The following is a 19,170-nucleotide window of genomic DNA, read 5'->3' on the forward strand; positions in this document are numbered from 1 at the left end:
CACGTGACAAAATTAAAATTTAACTGTCAAGTAATCTCTCGCGATCACTCTGTAAAATGTAAGTAATCACGCCGCGAAATATGTAATCAAGGTGTTAATTTTTGCGTCGGTAAAACACTTGTTTTTTTAATAGGTATTCTGAGAATGCAGTTTTCCGGGCATGCGTTACGGCTAGTCCGGAACCTCTCCTGCAACTGCGATAATTTTTAGTTTTTCGTTATAATTAGACCGTGGTATCTGTCACTAGATTTTGAGAAGATAGTATTTTCCGCAGAATAGAGGACAGGAAAGGGGCGAGAACGAGGAAAAAATTTGAAGGATAGAGAGATAAAGAAGTAAAGTATAGATTTATTCGAAGTGGAATCCCTTACGCCCGGTGCATGTACTTGGTGAGACCGAGCTGAGACGGAGTCTCGTGCAGGTTCCTGAGGGGATCCTGATTGGGGAGCCGCGCTGGAGCTCGCGATAACAGTAATTCCTGAAGAAATCGTCCGCTCGGCTGCAATGCTGGACCTCCAAGACCTTCGCGTGCCGTGGGGACCAGGTCCGGGTGCTTTGTTAGCGTGTCGGAGAGAGACGCGATCAAAACGTCTGAAAAATAAATCGATTGTTCTACGCCTTATTATCTGCTGTAACAACGAAAAGTGTTGCGAGGTTCAAAGCTCCGTATGGTCGAAAACTCCGAACGTTCAAAAATCCGAATTACGGACTCCGAACATTACCGACCTTCACTTATGCCGTGAAGTCTTTAGCGCATATATGTGAAGTTCGACAACACTCGGAGTTTTGACCAATCGGAATTTTGACTGTTCGAAACTTTGATCCGTACCCACGTATGCCATACTAGACTCGTCTGTTTTCATCATTACATCATAAAAAACAGTCTATAAGGTCTTCAAGTCTATGTTTCTGAATACCTCGCAGGTATTCGAAATACGCATTCTCTTCTTTTGTTGGTCGATCAGTCGTATAAGTATATCTGTGAGTTATGCTTACCAAGGATCTTCTTCTCCAGGGGTATGGAAATGCGTCCTTGGGCGGCTTCCGCCTCGAGAAAGCTGGTGAACTTTTGAATAGCTTCCTGTACCTGAGCACTACCTAGAAAATATTATTCAATAATTTTTCAGGTCATCGTCCTGAATTCGCAGCGTTCAGCTGGGGCCCAATTCTCATATCGCCCCATAGCCAATTCCACGTGGAGAATAAAGCTTTGGCCAGTGTCTGAGAGTTCGAATAGAATAACTGCAAGCGTCATGACTGATGGAAATCCAATGTCGAGTGATCCGAGAATCTAGTTGTCGGGTGAAAGTATAAGTACGACCGCGCGAAAACTTACCTCTAGCGAGAGATTGGGCGAACATGACGTTGGCTAGCTGATAGATAACTTCCTCAAGAGTATACTGAGTGTAGAGGAAATCTGCGACGCGGAGTCTTTCCAGGAGTTCTTCATAATCGGCATCCTCCGGGAATATACCCATGCCAACCTCGACACCCCCACGGGCCGGAGTATCTTGGCTCGATTCTTTATTGATCAAGTTGCTGACTTGTATGTCTAAGAATACGATATATGAAAGTAGAAGCACAAGCGTTGTTGTTAATCAGCCTGATTGGAATATTGGAACCAGACATCCGGTCTGGCTAATTTTTACATCCGGAAGAAATTACTCACCGTTGACCGGTTCCATTTTCCTTTTCTCTAACGGCTCCATCATATCTTGGTATTCCTTAACCATCGCCCGATTTTGAGCTTGCATCTCGGCGTTCTCTAATGCCTTTTGAACACGACTTGTCCTCTCCTGCAATAAAAATTATCTTCATCCAACTCATGGATTCAATGTCTTTTTCCTTCACGTGATTATTCATCACTGGCGCACGTATCGAATGTTTCGTAAAATACCACACCTTGTTCTGAATGTAGTGCGCTTGCAAATAATCCAGGTTGTACTTGACCTCCTGTAGGAAGGCTATAGCTTCATCGCGCGTCATCTGTGTAGAGAACGAACCAATCAACTTTCGAGAAAACAATGATTTTTTTTTCTTCTAGAGGTACGTTATATCGTATTAACGGGCTAGAAAGTCTAGTTCTTAGAATAAAAAAGCACAATGTAGCGTAAAGCGCTCACCAATCCCTGCTGCAGGAATTCCTCGACGGCCAAAGTAACTCCCTTCTCGTCTCCGGTTCTAAACACGTACTCGGCCATGTCCATGGGTGAATACTGGGCGTTAGCGTATGCCGCCAATTTGTCCATTCTCTCGATCTATAAGCCAAAAATCACAAGTACGTCGAAGAATAATTGAATACGTTAGGTGAAGAAAATACCTACACCTAATGTAAAAAAAGCGTCGAGTGTCTTACGGCGTTTGAAAGATCCCGAGAGGTGTAGGCCCGCCTCTGTCCGTTGAACGTCGGTTGTCCGGGGGACTGGAGGGCGGGAGGAACGATCGAGTCGGCTGGAACCGATCCCGAAACACCGGGTGGCGTCGGTGTGTTCTGGCGCTGGTGTTCACCGTGTATGACCTCCGCTTGACCCCTGGGAACTAGAGAAGGCGGTAGCGGTCTAGGGGCCGAAGTGACTGACGCCGGGGATTCGCGAGGGACCTCCGTCTCGTCGGCTTGGACCAGTGATCCTGAAAAAACAACTATTCATTCCAAGGTCGACAAGCTGGTTGGCGAGGAACAACTAGCACCGACAATGAGACAGACTGGCATAGATCGAAGCTCTCCTTCTTACAGAAATGTATCCGGATCGAACGGAACGGATCCTCGGACAGGACTTGCCCACTACTGGCGTAGATAAATGTTGAAATGCGAAGGGTATGGAAATTAGGGGTTTCGTCGAGGTGGTACTGCCGCTTAAGGAATGAGTTAGCTAGCCCTTCCAAGTACACACCGCACTTACACGTGTCGACAAGCCGCTATCTTTCAAAGATTCAAGATTCCCAAATGAACTTTAATGCGAAAGTACCCATGATTTAACCACATGGATACTGCTTGCCTGAGCTTCTTCGTTCACAAGTATGAAGTAATCTGAAGAACTAATTGTAAGTTTGAAATGAATTCAAGCAGAACTTTATTCCGTGGTATAACGAATCGAAGGGCTGCGGTATACCCCAATTCTTCTTCGTCAGCTCCCCACGTTCGAGGTTCAACCACCATAAATCCAAATCCATTCACGTGTGTATGCATATCCGATTTGCATGCGCACCTGTATGTCATACCACGTATTGTGCGCGGTATACGTACTAGATAATCTTTTCGTTTACTTCTTCCATTTTGTGGAGGGTGAAAAGGAACGACGTGTTCTATGCCACAACTCTGGAATGCAACGTCGGCGGGGACGAAATGGAAATTGTACGACAAGATAAGCTCACCGGTATTCTGGGGTGAATTTACCGCAGCGGTGCGATTTGCCTCGGATGCCGCGGCCGCGGAAATCGCAGCGGCCGTTTTGGCTACCTCGGCTGCATGCGCAGCGGCCTGTGCTTTCATTGCTGCCAATGTGTTTCCTGAAATCCGAAACATTTTTCGTCATCACAATGTGTGAAATGTATGGGTGAAGCAGGCAAATTATATAACTGTAGAGGGTGGGAACTAAACGAGCTTTTCATTCGGTAATCATCTCTCATCACCGGTCCCGCGTCTTTTTATATTATGCGTAATAGAGGGTTCTTAAAAAGGACATTTTTGAATTTCGACTGGCCCCCCTCCCCCCCCCCAAATCGGTTCCGCATAATTCAAAAATAATTCCCTAATTTTTCCGATTTTTATCTCAATTCTAACCCGTGCTCCAAAGAGGGTGGATTCCCCCATTCGACCCTTTCAGGGGCACGTTTGGTATAAGGGTCGTTTTTTGGGTCGCTGATTACGAATCTGAACTGAACATTTGACAATTGAAAGTGGCGGATCTAATACGGTGGGCCAAAAGCCTAAAAGTCACTTGATATTGCTTGTACAATTATACATATTGTCTAAAGGCATCCACGGACACCGGGCGTAGATGAGGGAGGAGAATATTACGTGAAGTAAACGGGTACCGGGTCAGTGAATCCGACATACTGGGCACGCGATGCGCAGCGCGTACATTGATTATCGAAGACCGTATACATAAGAAGTGGACAGCCTCGGACAGACTACTATGTCAGCATGGAAACTCCGATGAAAAAATGTTCGTGATGAATTGGCTTCGATGGAAAACAAGGGAATCGGGAACGAGGGTGTTCGTTATTGCTACTATGTAAGCGTTGTCTTCGGGAGCACAGTTCTATACACGTACAGGTATATAGTCTCACGCCCGAATAAGGGCTAAAATAAGCTGACTTTGAGACTTACCGATCGAATGCTTCAGGGTCTGCAGCTGCTCAACATCCGAATCCTGGAAGAATGTGAATGGGAAATATCAAACCTACCGCACACCTACTGTATGCCATATGCTTTAATGTCAGTTACTTCTTAGTTTTTTCGCCAACTGCAACCCAGCTAGTGGATTAAGAGTTATAAGCTTTTCCCTTTTTTTTCGTCCCACAATGTGTCACTCAGATGAAAAAAATGCTTCCGCGAAAATTTCAACCGCGCTCCCTCTTCATCCCCGATTATCTCAGCCTTCCCCCACGGGGAGACATCCGGGTTCATAATCTAGTCTTCCATGGTATCTTGGTAGGTGACAAGGTAACGACAATTATGGCGCATTGGCGCCGCCCCAGTCTCTGCGGCAACAACACTTGACTTTCCTCAGGCACCCTCGAAGGATGTCGTTAACAAAGCTACACCCAAGTGATCCTGAAGTTCTTCTCGGCAAGCATATTCAAAGGAAGGCGGAGTAGCCGGTGTTATTAGATGAGCGTCTCGTATAGAGTTTCTTTTTTCCTATTCTTAATTGCAAGGCGGCATAGTTTCACTCAGAAGTATATAATATGCAGTGAGATTTAATACATCGCGATCATGACCATATTTCTTTCTCACATTTTTACGAAATATTGTGCTTAAATAGCTATTTATCGATTTGAAAAAAATGCATTCGTCCATCATTCGATTGCATTAAGGTGCTCGGAATGTCATGTTTATTCATCTGTACTCCGAAACTAAAGTTTTGCCAAATTATATTTTACTTGTATTCGGTAAGTTCGGATAAACGGTAAGTTATGCCGTATAATTTGTTTGTCATACGTGAGCGCATGCATTCTTAATTCGAATGCGAAAGCAGTAAAACGCTCGAAAGATGTCACGATAGCATTATACTCGTTAAGCCGATTATATTCACGCGCGCCGTCGACTCGTTCTACGTTAAAAACAAAAAAGATTAATTTATTCACGAATGTTCAACCGGCACTAAATTCTGCTCAAATTTTATCTTCACAAACAGTTCGTGTTTTTAACAGACCACGTTTCGCCGTGGTTATAAGTACATATATTGCAATGTATTTGGAAAAAGCTCGGTTATAATTTTTCGGAATAAAAAAGTTTACAAACACCCCATTTAATCGTTTGAATTTCTGTATAAGTAATTCTGGGAAGGGATAAAATCTTTTCCTGGATCGTTTATATATGTAGTTCACCGTAAATGTAGGTACTGAGAACACACAGGCTGAGTAAACAGTTGCACGGACAGTAATACTTTTAAAAATAATGCCGCAAGCTAAATGAATTCAGTGAATATCAGCGCAAATTAAGGGTACACGAGTACAATGGTTACATCCATATAGAATTTCCCGTGTCAGCGCAACGCCAAGTTATACTTATACGTCGACTCTTTACAGCCGCCACCGCAGAGAGAGTATAGAGAGATAATAATAATGTTCTTTAGAACATTTTGCATATCGTTATATCTCACGCAGGTTTTTCCCACAAATGTAATTTTCCCCTCTATTCCTTTCTCTATCTATCGTATAAACGTCGGGTGCTCGCACAGCACTTCCATTTACTGTTAAATGCACACGTCGGATATTTAAGATCTAGTCCGTATCTTTCGTCCGCGGAGTTCATTCATGGGTATAGAAGAATGAATCCCGGTTGCCTGGGAGACTCTGATATAGGTTGGTAGATAGTCCGATTGACGTCAGAGGCTTCTGCGCGTCACCCACAATACAGCCACCCGCTCGTCCCGAAGGAATAAGGACTCGGCCCCTCGATGCTGAATCTACTCGCAGGTGGGTGTGGTGTATATTGTACGTCAAGGAAGCGTTAACGTACTTCGCGACGACGAGTCTTACAATCAGAGGCGCATTGATCGTAAAATTTTGTTCTCAACATCGGTCTAAAGTCGATCTTGGTCGAACTTCGTATTCAATCCCGAGCTATTTCCTTCTATTTTCAACATTTTTAAATTATCAAAATTGAACTTTCGCTTCTTTAAAAATACGATGGCGTTGCCCTTCAATTTTTCGATCTTTCTATATTCTAACCTCCACCCTGTCATTCGATTAACAAATTTTTTTTATCTTTAAACGTCTACCAAAGACACGGATATTTACATATATATGTAATGAATGTGAAATTTTAGGGGATCCCCGACTCACCTCGTGTACATTGGCAGCTGGCGTATCTGAAACAGAGGAATCGGAATGTAATTTAAAAATATGATGAAGGTTTGTAGGTTTGTAGGTTCGATAAGGTTGTCTGCTCAGGTATCAGATCGCTTTTTGTTGAGATCTTTAATAATATCTCGTTGTAGAGCTGAGTTTCAAACTTGATTGTGAGGGAAGGCGAGTTTAATTAACAGAGAATACAGCAGCCAAGGGAGTGCTATTTATTCAACCATTGAAATAACAAGCCGATGCAAAACTGAAGCGAGCGCGGTATTGTTATTACTAACAAGCGAAACAATGCTGGGTAATAATAATTTTAAGTAGAGATCGACTCGACCTGGTCTCGAATGTGCATGAGGTATATATTATTTGACCCCCTTCGTTGATACTCTAGCTGGTAGAAATCTATCATTGTACAATAACATGTGTCTGCAGTGCATGCAGATTGATGTATGCGGTGGTCGATGGCATACACGTGCATACTGTAGCTTGAATCGCAAAATGACACGAATAGAAATATATTTCAAATTCCGCATACGTGCAACCGACGTGATGTTACGGTCCGGATAAATGGATTCAAGCCCCTCTCCGATTTCCTACACTCTCGCTGTGTTTCTTTCTTCTTCTTCCGTGTACCATCTCTCCCTTTTTTCTTTTTCCAACGCATTGGGATTAATAAACAGTATCTATCTATCTATTTGCCTATCCGCCTATCTATTTGTCTCTCGTTCCAGTCCCCACGCCGACAGCTCTCTTGAATTGATCCCACATGAAAGGAGATAGAGAGGACGAGATAGGGGAAAAACAAGGACAAATGAACCTGGGAGGGTAAAAACCGACACTTTTGTGGAAATAAATCTGAAATTGGCGAGCGATGCGTGCAATATACGTGGGTTAAAAGCTCTCCGGGCATAAACGCGATAGCTGTGAACCGAGAGTCTCGACGTCCCGTAGCTCGCGACTCGCCTCTGTTAATTCCCTATTGAAGACTCCCGCAGGGCGATCTTTTGGTCACCAGCCACCATTATTGGCAACCGCATTATAGGTTATATACACAGTAAACGTTCCTGCGGGTAAGTCAAGGATTTTATAAGCTAGCCGCAAGTTTGTTGCGACCGTCGAAGCCGCGAATGCTATTTTAATTAAACACAACTGCAACGTCTCATATTTAATTGCTGCGAGGGTCTATCCGGTACAACAGATCGTTCACAATATCATCAAGATGCTAACAAATCAGTTTTCTTCCTTTGGTCCTCGCTTATTAAGAGAGATGGGCGCACAGCTTGGACGGTCTAAGATCATACCTATTTTTAGGAGTTTATTTTTAAAAGTAAATGAAAACTCAAAGTGCTGCAAGTGTTTTCATTTTCTTTCAAAAAAAAAAAAAAAAAACTCCTAAAAATACGTACGATTTTAGACCGTCCGAGCTGTATCCTCTCCTTGAATCGCTTGTATTTTCTAACATATTCGACGAATAGCGTGTTTCATCCCCTCGCCTGTCTGAAACGTTTCGATTTATCTTACGGCGGATCTGAAGGTGTTTGTATTGGTAATTCGTTGGTGAAAATTTACATACAAGTTTGATCCACAACAGTGTTGTTGAATTTCTCTCCTACCTAGTTTCAGTTAAATATTTACCCACGCTCGGTCCAATTATTTTTCTCATGGACGCGTTTTTCTGTATCAATCGCGGTTTGAACGATCAACGGAGATGCGGAAACAGATGGGGTTCAATAACCAATTATGCGATTCATGTTTTTTCCTTATCAAATCCGGTCGTAAATACTTCGTCATGGGCGTAAACAATATTGCCCAGGGATGGATTCGGTAAACTTCAGATTCCGTAAAAGCGGGATACTCCCGTCCCTCAAAATTGCGAGGCTTAAAATCGAGTTACGCCGTTTCTACCCGGAATTTACCAGACGCAAAGTATACTTGGCAACAAACACCTCGCAATTATTCCGTTATGCACGCCATTAAAATTCCTGCCAGTTTTCAATGACGACGCAAAATCTCCTTCCTCGGGTGGTTCACCAAACTGTTAGCTCAATTGAATACAGAAAAGTGCTAGAGCCAAAATCGTTATTTTATCTGCAATATGGCAACGAAAATTCTCACGGCTTATACGTAGGTATCCACAGTTGGAGGTTGAAGTTGACTCGGAGGATGTTCTCAAGAGCTTGGGAAATTCGCACGACGGTTGAGACGTATTAACAAAACTCAGGGGAATTAGTTTTCGCAACGAGAAAAAATATCGAAAATAAGCAGTTCTGAATGTCTGGAAATGAAAACAGAATCGAACAATACAGTTTGGTAACCGAATCATCTGATCAAGACCAAGCTTCAATTTTGTCAAAATTGTGAATCGTGTGTAACGAAAGTCACGAATTGGCGATTCCTTACTTTTGCAAACTTGTTTCTAACAAAAAAAAAAGTTTATCTTCAAGATGCCTGGCAGACACGACCTGACCCCCACGCGTTATCTGAGATTTTTCACAACTCTTCGAGTTATAGTCGTAAATATACTTACCACCTATTTTATATGCATTTTTTTTTATATTTCGAGAACTTTTTAACATATTTCTTTGCGGTTTTTTGCTAATTCTGACAGTATACCAATAGGTTTGCTATACTCGAAAGTAACACCGTATAATGTAAATTATTATTATTGGAAACAAATTGATTGAGAAAAATTGCGAAAATTGAAGGAACAATACATTTCCCAGAAACTTACCCCTCTACACATATACATGTTTTACGTAAATTAACAGTTTATTGCGTCGCTGATTACGAATCTGAAGTCAGATTTTGAAAATTTAGTGTAGCGAATCCAACCAGTGATCCCGAAAACCCCCGCATAGAATTTTATGACCGTATTTGATGAAAATTTAAAATTTTCGTCCGCCATATTGGATCTGCCATATTAAAGTTTTAAAATCTGATTTCCGATTCGTAATCAGTGACACCGAGAACCATAGGATAGTATCTTGTTATAAAAATTGACCAAGCACAATAATGTCTGACCCAAAGGGTTAAACCCATCAAGTTACCACCTAGTGAATTTCAATTTTCGGTGTAATGAAACTGAGGCGAAACTTTGAAGCTTCCGCGATAATATTGCGATATCGAAGTGAAAAGGTTCGGTGAATTGATCGAGGAACGATATCGAACTTGAAGGTATAACATATATCTACTACAATGTACAAACCATGCACGCAGGCATAATACACCTATACATTATTGTATTACTCTGTGTCGTACAGCTGACCGTATCGCATACACATATACGTGTTACGTAGATATATCTACACACGAGGGTCTGTGAAAGTTAATTTGTCAGCGAGGCGTTCCGCTAACGAGATCAGACTCTACGACGCGCGTTGCGCTCCAAGGTTGTGCCTCAAGGTCGAGGCTCGACCCTCCGCTACACGCAACCATGAAACCATCCGGCTACGTAATCATCTCCTATCTAACACTAATTGAATATCGTTTGTCGCATCGATTTTACCTGGAACGATGAAATTTTTACTCTGCATCGCGAAGCTGCGCATATTAGCTTACGATTTATAGACTGCACGGCAGCTCTCCGTTGTACAATTACTTACCGCGATCGCGTCTCGCGTGAATCGCTTATATACAAATTCGGTCGAGGTTCCGGTATAAAAAAATTAATTTGTGTGGCTTCATTTGTTTTACCCTAGATCCTCGATGCGTGCCACTCTGGCGATTTTTTGGCGATATTGTCACACATATTGGAAGACTCTGTAATTTTTTCAGCCAAAAAAAGAGTCCTTTTTGAATAAAAAAATAATTTATTCCTTTTCTGGTAAAAAATCAGCGTTACCGGAACGTAAAAATTTTTTCAAAAATTCCTCTCGAAAGCTAATAAAAAACTACAACTTTTATGTGGAGTCATTTTTTTTTCAGTTACTTCGAGTTTCCGAGATATATTCATTTGAAAAAAAACGGCAATTTCTCAAATAATGGATTAGAAAGTCTGAAAAAAATTCACATAGAGTACCTTTTAGTAGTACTTTGATATAACCAGTTATGGGACAGATTTGAGGTGGTCGAAAAAAAAGTGGCCGAGTTGACGGAGAATCCCTCATATCTGACGATGGATGCTGCTATTGAAAATCCGTGTATGAGCGGACAGGATACGAAGACGAAAGGGCAGACAATTTTTTCCAATCCCGATCCAAAATCTCACGTCTTGTTCGACAGCTGTGACATATTTTTACGCCGGAGGGTTTGCGTTGTACGACACACCTGATGTTATACCTACCTTATTTGTAGGCAAAACTTATACGGAAGGGACAGGGGAGATTTGTTCGCAGCTTTGCGACATTTGACTCCGCTTAAGATAATGTTCTTTCCGTTGAAGATATCGCGCATTATACCAGAGAGATTTCACACTCGCTGCCCGTATAAGAGGAGAAAAGTTATTCAAGCCGCGCCGACTCTGACGACGTGGTGGTGGCTCTGAATTTAAAAGTTACTAGCTGTAAAACCCTCGTTTGCTAAAGCTTGCTCGATGGGCTAAGCCTTACTGTCAGTAGTTTACCATATATTCGTAAAATAGTAAAATTTGACTGACTACCTGATAATTGTACTCGTATACATCGTAATATATAATATATATCGTATACATAATAGTCTACCTGGAGAATCTCGACATCTGGATAATGACGCTGTAAATGGATATTCAGTATTGAGAAAATATGTATCGCGAATCACCTCCGTCTGCATGCCCTTAAAATAAAACAGGTGTATCGTTTGAAATTTTTCAACTTGTTACCGTAAACGATGACGTTGAAGTGTACCAAAAAGGGATACGATGAATGTGATTATCCGTATTTATTTATTAATACACATGATTTATTTATTAAGACAAAATAAGTTCTCACTCCTAGAGCCCAGGAACTACGGAGCGCGAGTCCTGAAAGTCGAAATTCACCAGGTAGACGACCTGGACCGCAGTACCCAGGAAATAGAGGACCCGGAGCTCGAAATTCGCGTAGCGCGTTTTTCGTACGTCTTCTCTACTGCGCGTTCATTTCCGTACTGAGGAATTCTGCCGACTGATTATCGTGGTCGAATAATATAAGAGAAAAAAAACTTTCGGTGACGTCAAAATGTAATTTCTGAACATCCGAAATTTGGGTTTCGAACTTTAGTACTATGTATGATGATATATGATGTATGATATGGTGATTTAACCACCCTTGTCAAAAATTTAATTCACCCTCTAGGCTTATGGATGCAAAACGGTAATTAACGAGACAGTGGAAAGGCCAGCTGGTGTGTAAATTTTCCATGCATAATTCAAAATTTGTGCGTCCGAGTAGATTGTGAATTATTCTCAAAGGTTGGATATCGCACAGAGGAATGCATGCGTATCGTAAAATCGTTATAAATCCGTCTCGCCTATAATATATAAATCCTAAAAGTAGGTATGATTTTAGACCGTTCAAGTTGTACCACCACACCCTTTCACCCTAAATCTTTCTCACCGATGCGACGCCGTCGGTTTATCGCGTGACGCGTCAAGATGTTGCGAAGTCTTTCGGTATCCGTCAAGAGGGTTGAAATGAAAAAGAAGGTACGCTCGGTGTTCCTGTCTCAAGCAGCCCGCTCGGTATCAAATTGACAGGGTCGCACGGGGACGAGAACGTCGGGTTGCCTCTCGCTCTTTAAGTAATCGTGAAAAAAAGTACGAAGCCCGGCTTTGGCGTCGGTAGGCTCCGTTGAGTGCCGTGCCTGAACTAGTTTGAACGAACTCGTCGTCGGCATCCGCCTTATCACGAGTAGTTGCGGAAAAAAATAAAAATCTTTCACGTCTACAGCATTGCGTTACGTCGCGTTGCGTCGAGGGTACATTATATAAAATTTACGTAGTTCGTTCTCACGCGTTATTATACCGACGATTGGGTGAAATGATTTTTCTTCAAGAAACAAATCGTGCAACCTAGTCGATTTAGCTTAATTTACCTTCATGTATATCAGCTCGAGTAGTAATGCGAGACCGATTCTGGATACAGATTCCTGTACCGACGTTGGGAGTGTGAGTAAAATGTGAGAGTCTGTATCGAGAACCGGCCTCGTATTACTACTAGCTCGCTAGCGGGGTAAATGTGAAACAATTATCCCAGTAATCTCACCTGCGGTTCCTCCCAAGGGTGCCGGATCAACGAATCTTCGGGAGAGAGTGAAGATCAGGAAGATCCCCAGGCCTGTGTTCCTCAGCGCTTCCTGCAGGCGCATTCTGCGGTCAGTTTGTCAAGTCGAGATAATCGGCCCGGATCTTCTGAAATAGTTGTTGAATACATCAGTTAATGATTACGTAAAACTATGTACCCTATAATCGAGTGGAAAATATTAAGGATCTATTTTTCCGACAATTGCTGCTTACATATAATTATTAAACTGGAAATTGTGCGCATTCGTCAGTATTCGTGTAAGTAACACAGGTCTGCAACAAAATTCTCCTCCATCAAAAAAAAAAAAAAAAAATTATAGATATGATGATTTTAATGCGCCGAACCTATATGTGTATTCCATTTTTAGGTGTCTCCTATATATATTATATATATATATATATATAATATTTTTAAAAAATTCTGTAAATTTTTTTGGTGTGTATTAAGTGTGTGCAAAAATTAGCGTCCGGATTTTTCTGGTAGATTAGCAGGAAAGGCTTTTTTTCGCAGAAAAGTACGAATTTCGACCAATTGTTTACCAATTGCTATTTTTATAATAAAAAAATTAATAAAACTGATAATTGTCTTAGACTTAGAAATATTTCAGGGACCCTGTGGGAACAAAAAAATTGGCAGGAGTTACCAAGAAGTAGTTTGATAAAAAAAAAAAAAAAAAACTGCACAAAGATAAAACAAAGGTGAGACGCTGAGCGTGCCAGCGTGAAATAAAGGGATAATTCCGAGTGCACGATCAGCCGTTTCGACACAGCGTTTCACTGGACGATAATTTGTGATATTTTGGCCTATAATAGCACCTAAATACCTATATAAGATATTTTCTGCTTTATATTGGTATTCACAAAGAAGTAATTCAATCGTGAACTCTATAGGACAATTCTCCTCAGACGTATAAATATAACAATTATACGATAATTCTCATGGTTCCAATTATTTACAGTCTCAAATTAGAAATGAAAGTTGTAACTTTTCCACCGTCGCTTCTACCTAGAAATTGTTCATCCCCGGATAAACCAGTTCGGGTTTAGCACACATATGTAATATGCAGGTTGCGTTTATTTACGGCTTTACACGCTACGCTCCATACTCATGGAGGTATAATGTATGTATCCGCCCTTCTCAGGTAACTTCACTTCGAGTTTCGTCGAGCTTTGGCGAGTTTTTATTATTCTCAGAGGATCAGGAGTACATAAAAAGTCATTGGGACGTACATACAACGCTAACCGAGTTAGGCAGGATCAAAATGTATAATACGATGCTTACGCCGGTGAAAACAGTAACTTTGCCGTCTATCGTGTACCGCGGAAATTTTTTTTACGCTCTTATTACAAAATCGAAACACCGTATCAACTCCAATCTTTCCGATGAATCGTGTAATAGTCTTCGCTTTCCTTTGGTAGAAATACTTGTGAAATGAAAGTTGATAAAATGTGGTTGTTGTTAAATTCGTATACGAATACACACACGCGTCTTAAGTTCAGTGCAGAGTTAAAGTTCGGGTTAAGGAAAGCGTTTGGGGGAAGGTTGAAAAATTTACAAGTCGCATACCTGGTCTGCTCTCTCAGCATGTATACGTTATGACCTACGGTACGGTAGAGAGGAAAATCGGGTGGGTAACCGTCGGCAAGTTCGAAGTAGCGTTTTTCGGCTCAAAGCTCACCTGGCAGCTCTCGCAATTTGATAGTGTTTACCGAGTAACTCGAAGATTAACTAGGGAGCTTGTAATTACGCTCAAGGGGGCAAAGTTTGAACATGTAACCCGAGCTTGCAATGCGACTCGAGTAGAGATTAATCCGCGGTGAGCTGGTGGCATTAGATAATCGTGTATGTGGAAATGCGGGTGAAAATTTGCAAACTTGCTGAATCTTTGGATCTTTAAACTCATTGTCGTGAATCGTTATGTTGTATGGACGATGCGTCACACTAATTGTTTAATTTTCGATTCGCATTTTCACTCCAAGGAAATTTAGAGAGGACGATCTATAATTAATGTAAACAAGTAGGCGGTCCGTGTATGGGTACCGTGAAAACAGGCCTCATCTCAAAATATCCTCGTCCTGTGACCCTTCTCTGTAAAGACCCGAAACCCGCAACGGGGAAAGCGTGGGTTATCACGAGCGAGCTTGCAAGCTTCGCTTACGATGAGACCGGCACTAACATTGAGTCGCAGAGGCATGAAATTCCTGATGTAAACAGAGGCCTGCGACATTTTGTTTCTCCCAGACTAGCTGCGTCGTAGTCGTTAATTTGATTACCGATTACATTGACAGGATCTGCCTTCAGCTTAGGTGTAGGCATTAAGGCATTTTAGCAGGATCACGGAATTTTCTCGCACTTCAACTGGCAGATGACGATGAGAAGGATTTATGCATTACATTGTTTGCACAAATAGCTATCGTAGTCGCTGGATTTTCTTTATATAGTTCTCATTGATGTAGGTATTTCTTTCCATTTAGAGTGACGAGAAATATAAACCGAGGTGAAAGAAAATTTTTCCGAAGACTGATGTAGCTCGTTGTTGGTTTGCCGTTACGAATATGGGACGATCAATCTTCGAAGGTATGTGTCAAACATTGGAAGCGAGTCGAAGCTACGATCCTCCTCCTTCACCCTCCTATACCTCTCCGCAAAAAATGTTCTCTACTATTTTCCGTGGAAATATGATTGAGTAGAAATCAGTTTATTTGTTTTCATTTTCGCTTGCTCCTTCGATTTACTTATTAATTGTCTAAAAATTGGCGATACTATTTCACTCGTCTATCGCGTGTAGCGATGGCCATTAAGCTAAAAATAATCGGTAAAACTTAATCAATTAATCGATTATTTTGTATTTTTTCAAAACACTGTATATGAAGCCAAAGTTTTGTAAATTTCATCATGTAGTCTTAATAGCGTATTTTTTAAAAAATAATTTATAGTTTCATTCAAAATATTTTTCAATTTCAGGTGAATATGTTCATTTTTCATTTACTTGTTATATCAAATAGGTACTTATTAAGCAAGACAATGATAATAATTGATACTCTAATCACATAAATTGATGTTGTATTGCATCGTTCGTGGGAGTAAAAGCAAGAACCGATTGTGAGGAAAAATAATCTATTATACTCGATTAATCGGGAAAAAATAATCAATTTAATGGAAAATTTAATCGAAAATCGATTAATTTTGGTCATTCGTAAATACGCGTGAACCACGCGAAATGCTTTGCAAGATTATTGAGGGAATTCGAACCCACGTCCCGGATGACGAAGACAGGTAGGAAAAATAAGCACCATACGTATGAATTGCATATACCGTATAGGCGTAAAACGAATTCAAGGCCTCGACTTACCCGGTGGTGTAATAATCCTTCACGAATCTCGTTATCTCCGAGCGACTCGTTACGTAAATCCGATTAGAAGCGGCGCGCAGGTTGGTTTTTGGAACGAATTTACAAGTCCCCTTGTGTTTCGAACCTGTACACCAACCACTGCAAGACCGGTACTTTCTTACTTACATAGATAGATGTGTTCAAGAATTCCTTTCAAGTTTGGGAAATGATGTTTCGTTCATCGTTGAAATGAATCAAACTATACCTGGGTGTCTTGTAATTCTCTCGAATGCTAAGATTGTACGTTCATTTCGCATAACGTTTAGTTTTGAATGTTTATTCTAACGTAATATAAGAATTGAAGGAATCTTTCCGATTTTGTCTACGACGGTTTGTATAAACTCGGCGAATTTTCCGTCCTGGAAAATATAACCCAAGATGTAAGCTGGAATAAGTTTCAACCTTATGAATAGAAACCAAAATTTTCTCACTAATTTTCACAAGTGTATGTACATCTTCGTCTTCACTTGCTCAAATACGAAATACGATATTTAAGTATTGCCCATCGGGCTAGACTACAAAATACTAAAACTAATTTGACCATAGATAAAACGTAAGAAAAATATTCATCAAGACTTTCTTTCAGTTTGGGATTTTTATATACAGCTTGTAACCTTCTCTTATTTCTGACCAAATCCTACGATTGTAAAGTCTCACCGGGATCATGAATCCGACTGTGTGTAAAGCCTTCGAAATTCATTATTTTCAACGAATTTTTTATACTTATGAAGAAAATTGGTGATGCTTGGCATATAACTTTAAAAGTGGTAGTAAAATGTTCGCCTGGCCGTCTTCCAAAAGACTCGAGAATGTCGATAAAACCTGTCCCTTCTAACATGGTTTTTCCTTTCAACCCCAGACGAAATTTGGCATATTACCGATTATGATTAAAATTTACCTAGTGGCCGTACTACGGCAATGACCAGGAAAAACGGACACCTATGGAGTATTCAGTCGGCGTTTGTGTAAAGTTAAAGCTAACGACAACGAAAATTGATTGAATTTTCATTTTGAAGATAACGAAAGCTACCGATAAGAAGCACATGTCCCGCTCTCATCAATTTCTACGCACACTGCTAGCATGTAGGTATAGGTACATGGTGGTCGAACTGTGTTTCATTCGCATGCTGCGTCTTCGGGACGTATAATTATCGATTGCGTAATGCACGGTATACCTGCGTATAGTTAATATCACTTTTAAGTACTAGTTTAAAATTAAGGTGTGTCTCGAGGATGTTTGCCGGGTGATCGAGCAAGGATGAGTTTTCACCTCAAATTGCGAATATATGTCACTAATTTCGTACAGAAATTAAATATTGCATTGAGATACTTACGATTAGCGTGGACGTATTTCGTACGTTTCTCTGAAAATTCTCAGTCTGTGCAAGTCCGATACGATCCCGTATGTCGAGTTTGATAATTGTGATACGTCCGAGAGGATGATTCCGGAATAACTTGAGGTGAAAATGTCGCGACGAGTCTCGTCAGACTGTCGAAGAGACGGTTGGCGCGAACCTTCCTCGACCACGTCGTCGTCCTGCGCCGTCGCGATCGATCGACGCCGCCATCCGCCGACCCTTCCCCATCCCGCCGACGCCCTGAGTCAACCCCCGTGTTTTAAGCGACGGAGAACGAAAGACCCGCCGCTGACCTCTCCTTCGAGAGCAGCTCGAGCAGGGTGGCCACATACCTGGAAAACCTGGAAATTTCAAGGTATTTAAACGGGGTCATCGAAAACCTGGAATTGTCATGGGATATTTAGTTTGGTCATGGAAAAAATAGTAAATATCATTTTTCCGTCATGGGAATTGGAATTGAATTTTGACGTAAGAGGTTTACTTTTTTCGCCGAGAAAACAAATTCGCTCAAACTGACTTTTTTTTTTGCATAATATTTTTCTTCAATCCGAATTGAATTTGAACCGAATATAGAGTTAATAAGCTGAACAAGTTAGGTTTTAGTAATTTACTTGAACTGGGAAAATATCAGGGAAAACTAGGGTTTAGGTCCTGGAAAACCTGGAAATGTCTTGAAATTTTTTTCCCAAAAATTTGTAGTCGCCCTGTCGAGATCGATTATACGGGTGTGCTGCACGTTGTGAATCAGCGTTCTCTCACCCAACCGCACGCGTTCCTCGTATCGAAGCGGAGCGACGTGCCGCATGAATAATATAAGCAACATGTAGCGTTATAGATATGGGTGCAATGTATCAGAACATCAATTGTACTTTGCGATTTCGGTTTTTGATTTCCATTTACAATATTTCGTGTTGTGATGGATTCCATCTTGGTTTTTCAATCGCATATACGATATGTGAAATACCGGTTCCGTGCTGCAAACCGTTTTCAATTTCCAAGTGTGCAGATGGACTGAAATAAAAATACCGACCATTTGACGGCGATAAATTGAATCCAAATATTGTGTACAGTGGGGTGGTCCTTAGTAGGGTTATATTTCAATTTTGAGCGATGCGCCCCTCAAACCGGCTTCACATAATTCGAAAATAATTTCCCAATTTTTTTACATTCTTATTTCAACTCTAACCGGTGCCCCGAGCGGGTGTATTTCCCCATTCAACCCTTTCAGGGGTACATCGAATCTACTGAACGAAGTTAGATGAAATTTAGTATACGGGGCAGTTTTTTGGGTCGCTGATTACAAAGCTGAATTTATCGTATGAAAATTCAAAGTGTCGGATGTATTATGGTGGATCAAATCACCCAAAAGTCTCTTGATATTGTCATTTTGGATGTACCGTTTTGAATTTTATAATTTCGAGTTCAGATTCGTAATCGGCGATCCCAGAAATCCCCCTGTACAAAATTTCGTCTAAATCCGTTCGGTAGATTTGATGTGTCACTGAAAGGGTTGAATGGAATCTACCCTCTTAGGGGCACGAGTTAGAGTTGAGATGAAAATGTGAAAAAATTGGGGAATTATTTTCGTTTTATTATAATCTGAAGCCGATTTGGGGCCGAGCCGCTCGAAGTTCAAATATGACCTTTTTAAGGACCATTCTAATCCACAGAGTTCTCGCCTCGAGTTTGAATAATTCAA

The 19,170-nt window shown here is 41.1% G+C and overlaps 1 protein-coding gene across 4 annotated transcripts; it reads right to left on the reverse strand.

Annotated features, from left to right (window-relative positions):
- Nucleotides 1-330: 330 nt before the first annotated feature.
- LOC124310398 (uncharacterized) lies at nucleotides 331-17,602 on the reverse strand. Of its 4 annotated transcripts, XM_046774286.1 has the most exons (13): nucleotides 17,448-17,602; nucleotides 16,075-16,212; nucleotides 12,684-12,829; nucleotides 6,514-6,539; nucleotides 4,331-4,373; nucleotides 3,373-3,507; nucleotides 2,357-2,628; nucleotides 2,124-2,258; nucleotides 1,903-1,986; nucleotides 1,670-1,796; nucleotides 1,337-1,552; nucleotides 997-1,098; nucleotides 331-591 (listed from the first exon to the last, which is right to left on the reverse strand). In XM_046774286.1, exons 3-13 carry the CDS (start codon nucleotides 12,784-12,786, stop codon nucleotides 368-370), a joined length of 1,467 nt encoding a protein of 488 aa, XP_046630242.1. In that variant the 5' UTR covers nucleotides 12,787-12,829; nucleotides 16,075-16,212; nucleotides 17,448-17,602; the 3' UTR covers nucleotides 331-367. The 4 variants fall into 4 exon arrangements, with proteins under 4 accessions (XP_046630242.1, XP_046630243.1, XP_046630241.1 ...); XM_046774287.1 differs by lacking the exon at nucleotides 16,075-16,212 and having other exon boundaries at nucleotides 12,684-12,826; XM_046774285.1 differs by lacking the exon at nucleotides 16,075-16,212.
- Nucleotides 17,603-19,170: the final 1,568 nt, after the last annotated feature.

This window comes from Neodiprion virginianus, chromosome 1 (genome assembly GCF_021901495.1).
Source record: "Neodiprion virginianus isolate iyNeoVirg1 chromosome 1, iyNeoVirg1.1, whole genome shotgun sequence".
NCBI lineage: Eukaryota > Metazoa > Arthropoda > Insecta > Hymenoptera > Diprionidae > Neodiprion > Neodiprion virginianus.

Excerpts from the sequence above, each read along its gene's own strand:
- LOC124310398 (XM_046774287.1), bottom strand. The coding sequence starts at position 12,786 with ATGCGCCTGCAGGAAGCGCTGAGGAACACAGGCCTGGGGATCTTCCTG. Across the intron at positions 6,540-12,683 it reads ACCCTTGGGAGGAACCGCAG|ATACGCCAGCTGCCAATGTA; the intron begins GTGAGATTACTG and ends CCTCTGTTTCAG. Across the intron at positions 2,629-3,372 it reads AAATTCACCCCAGAATACCG|GATCACTGGTCCAAGCCGAC; the intron begins GTGAGCTTATCT and ends TTGTTTTTTCAG.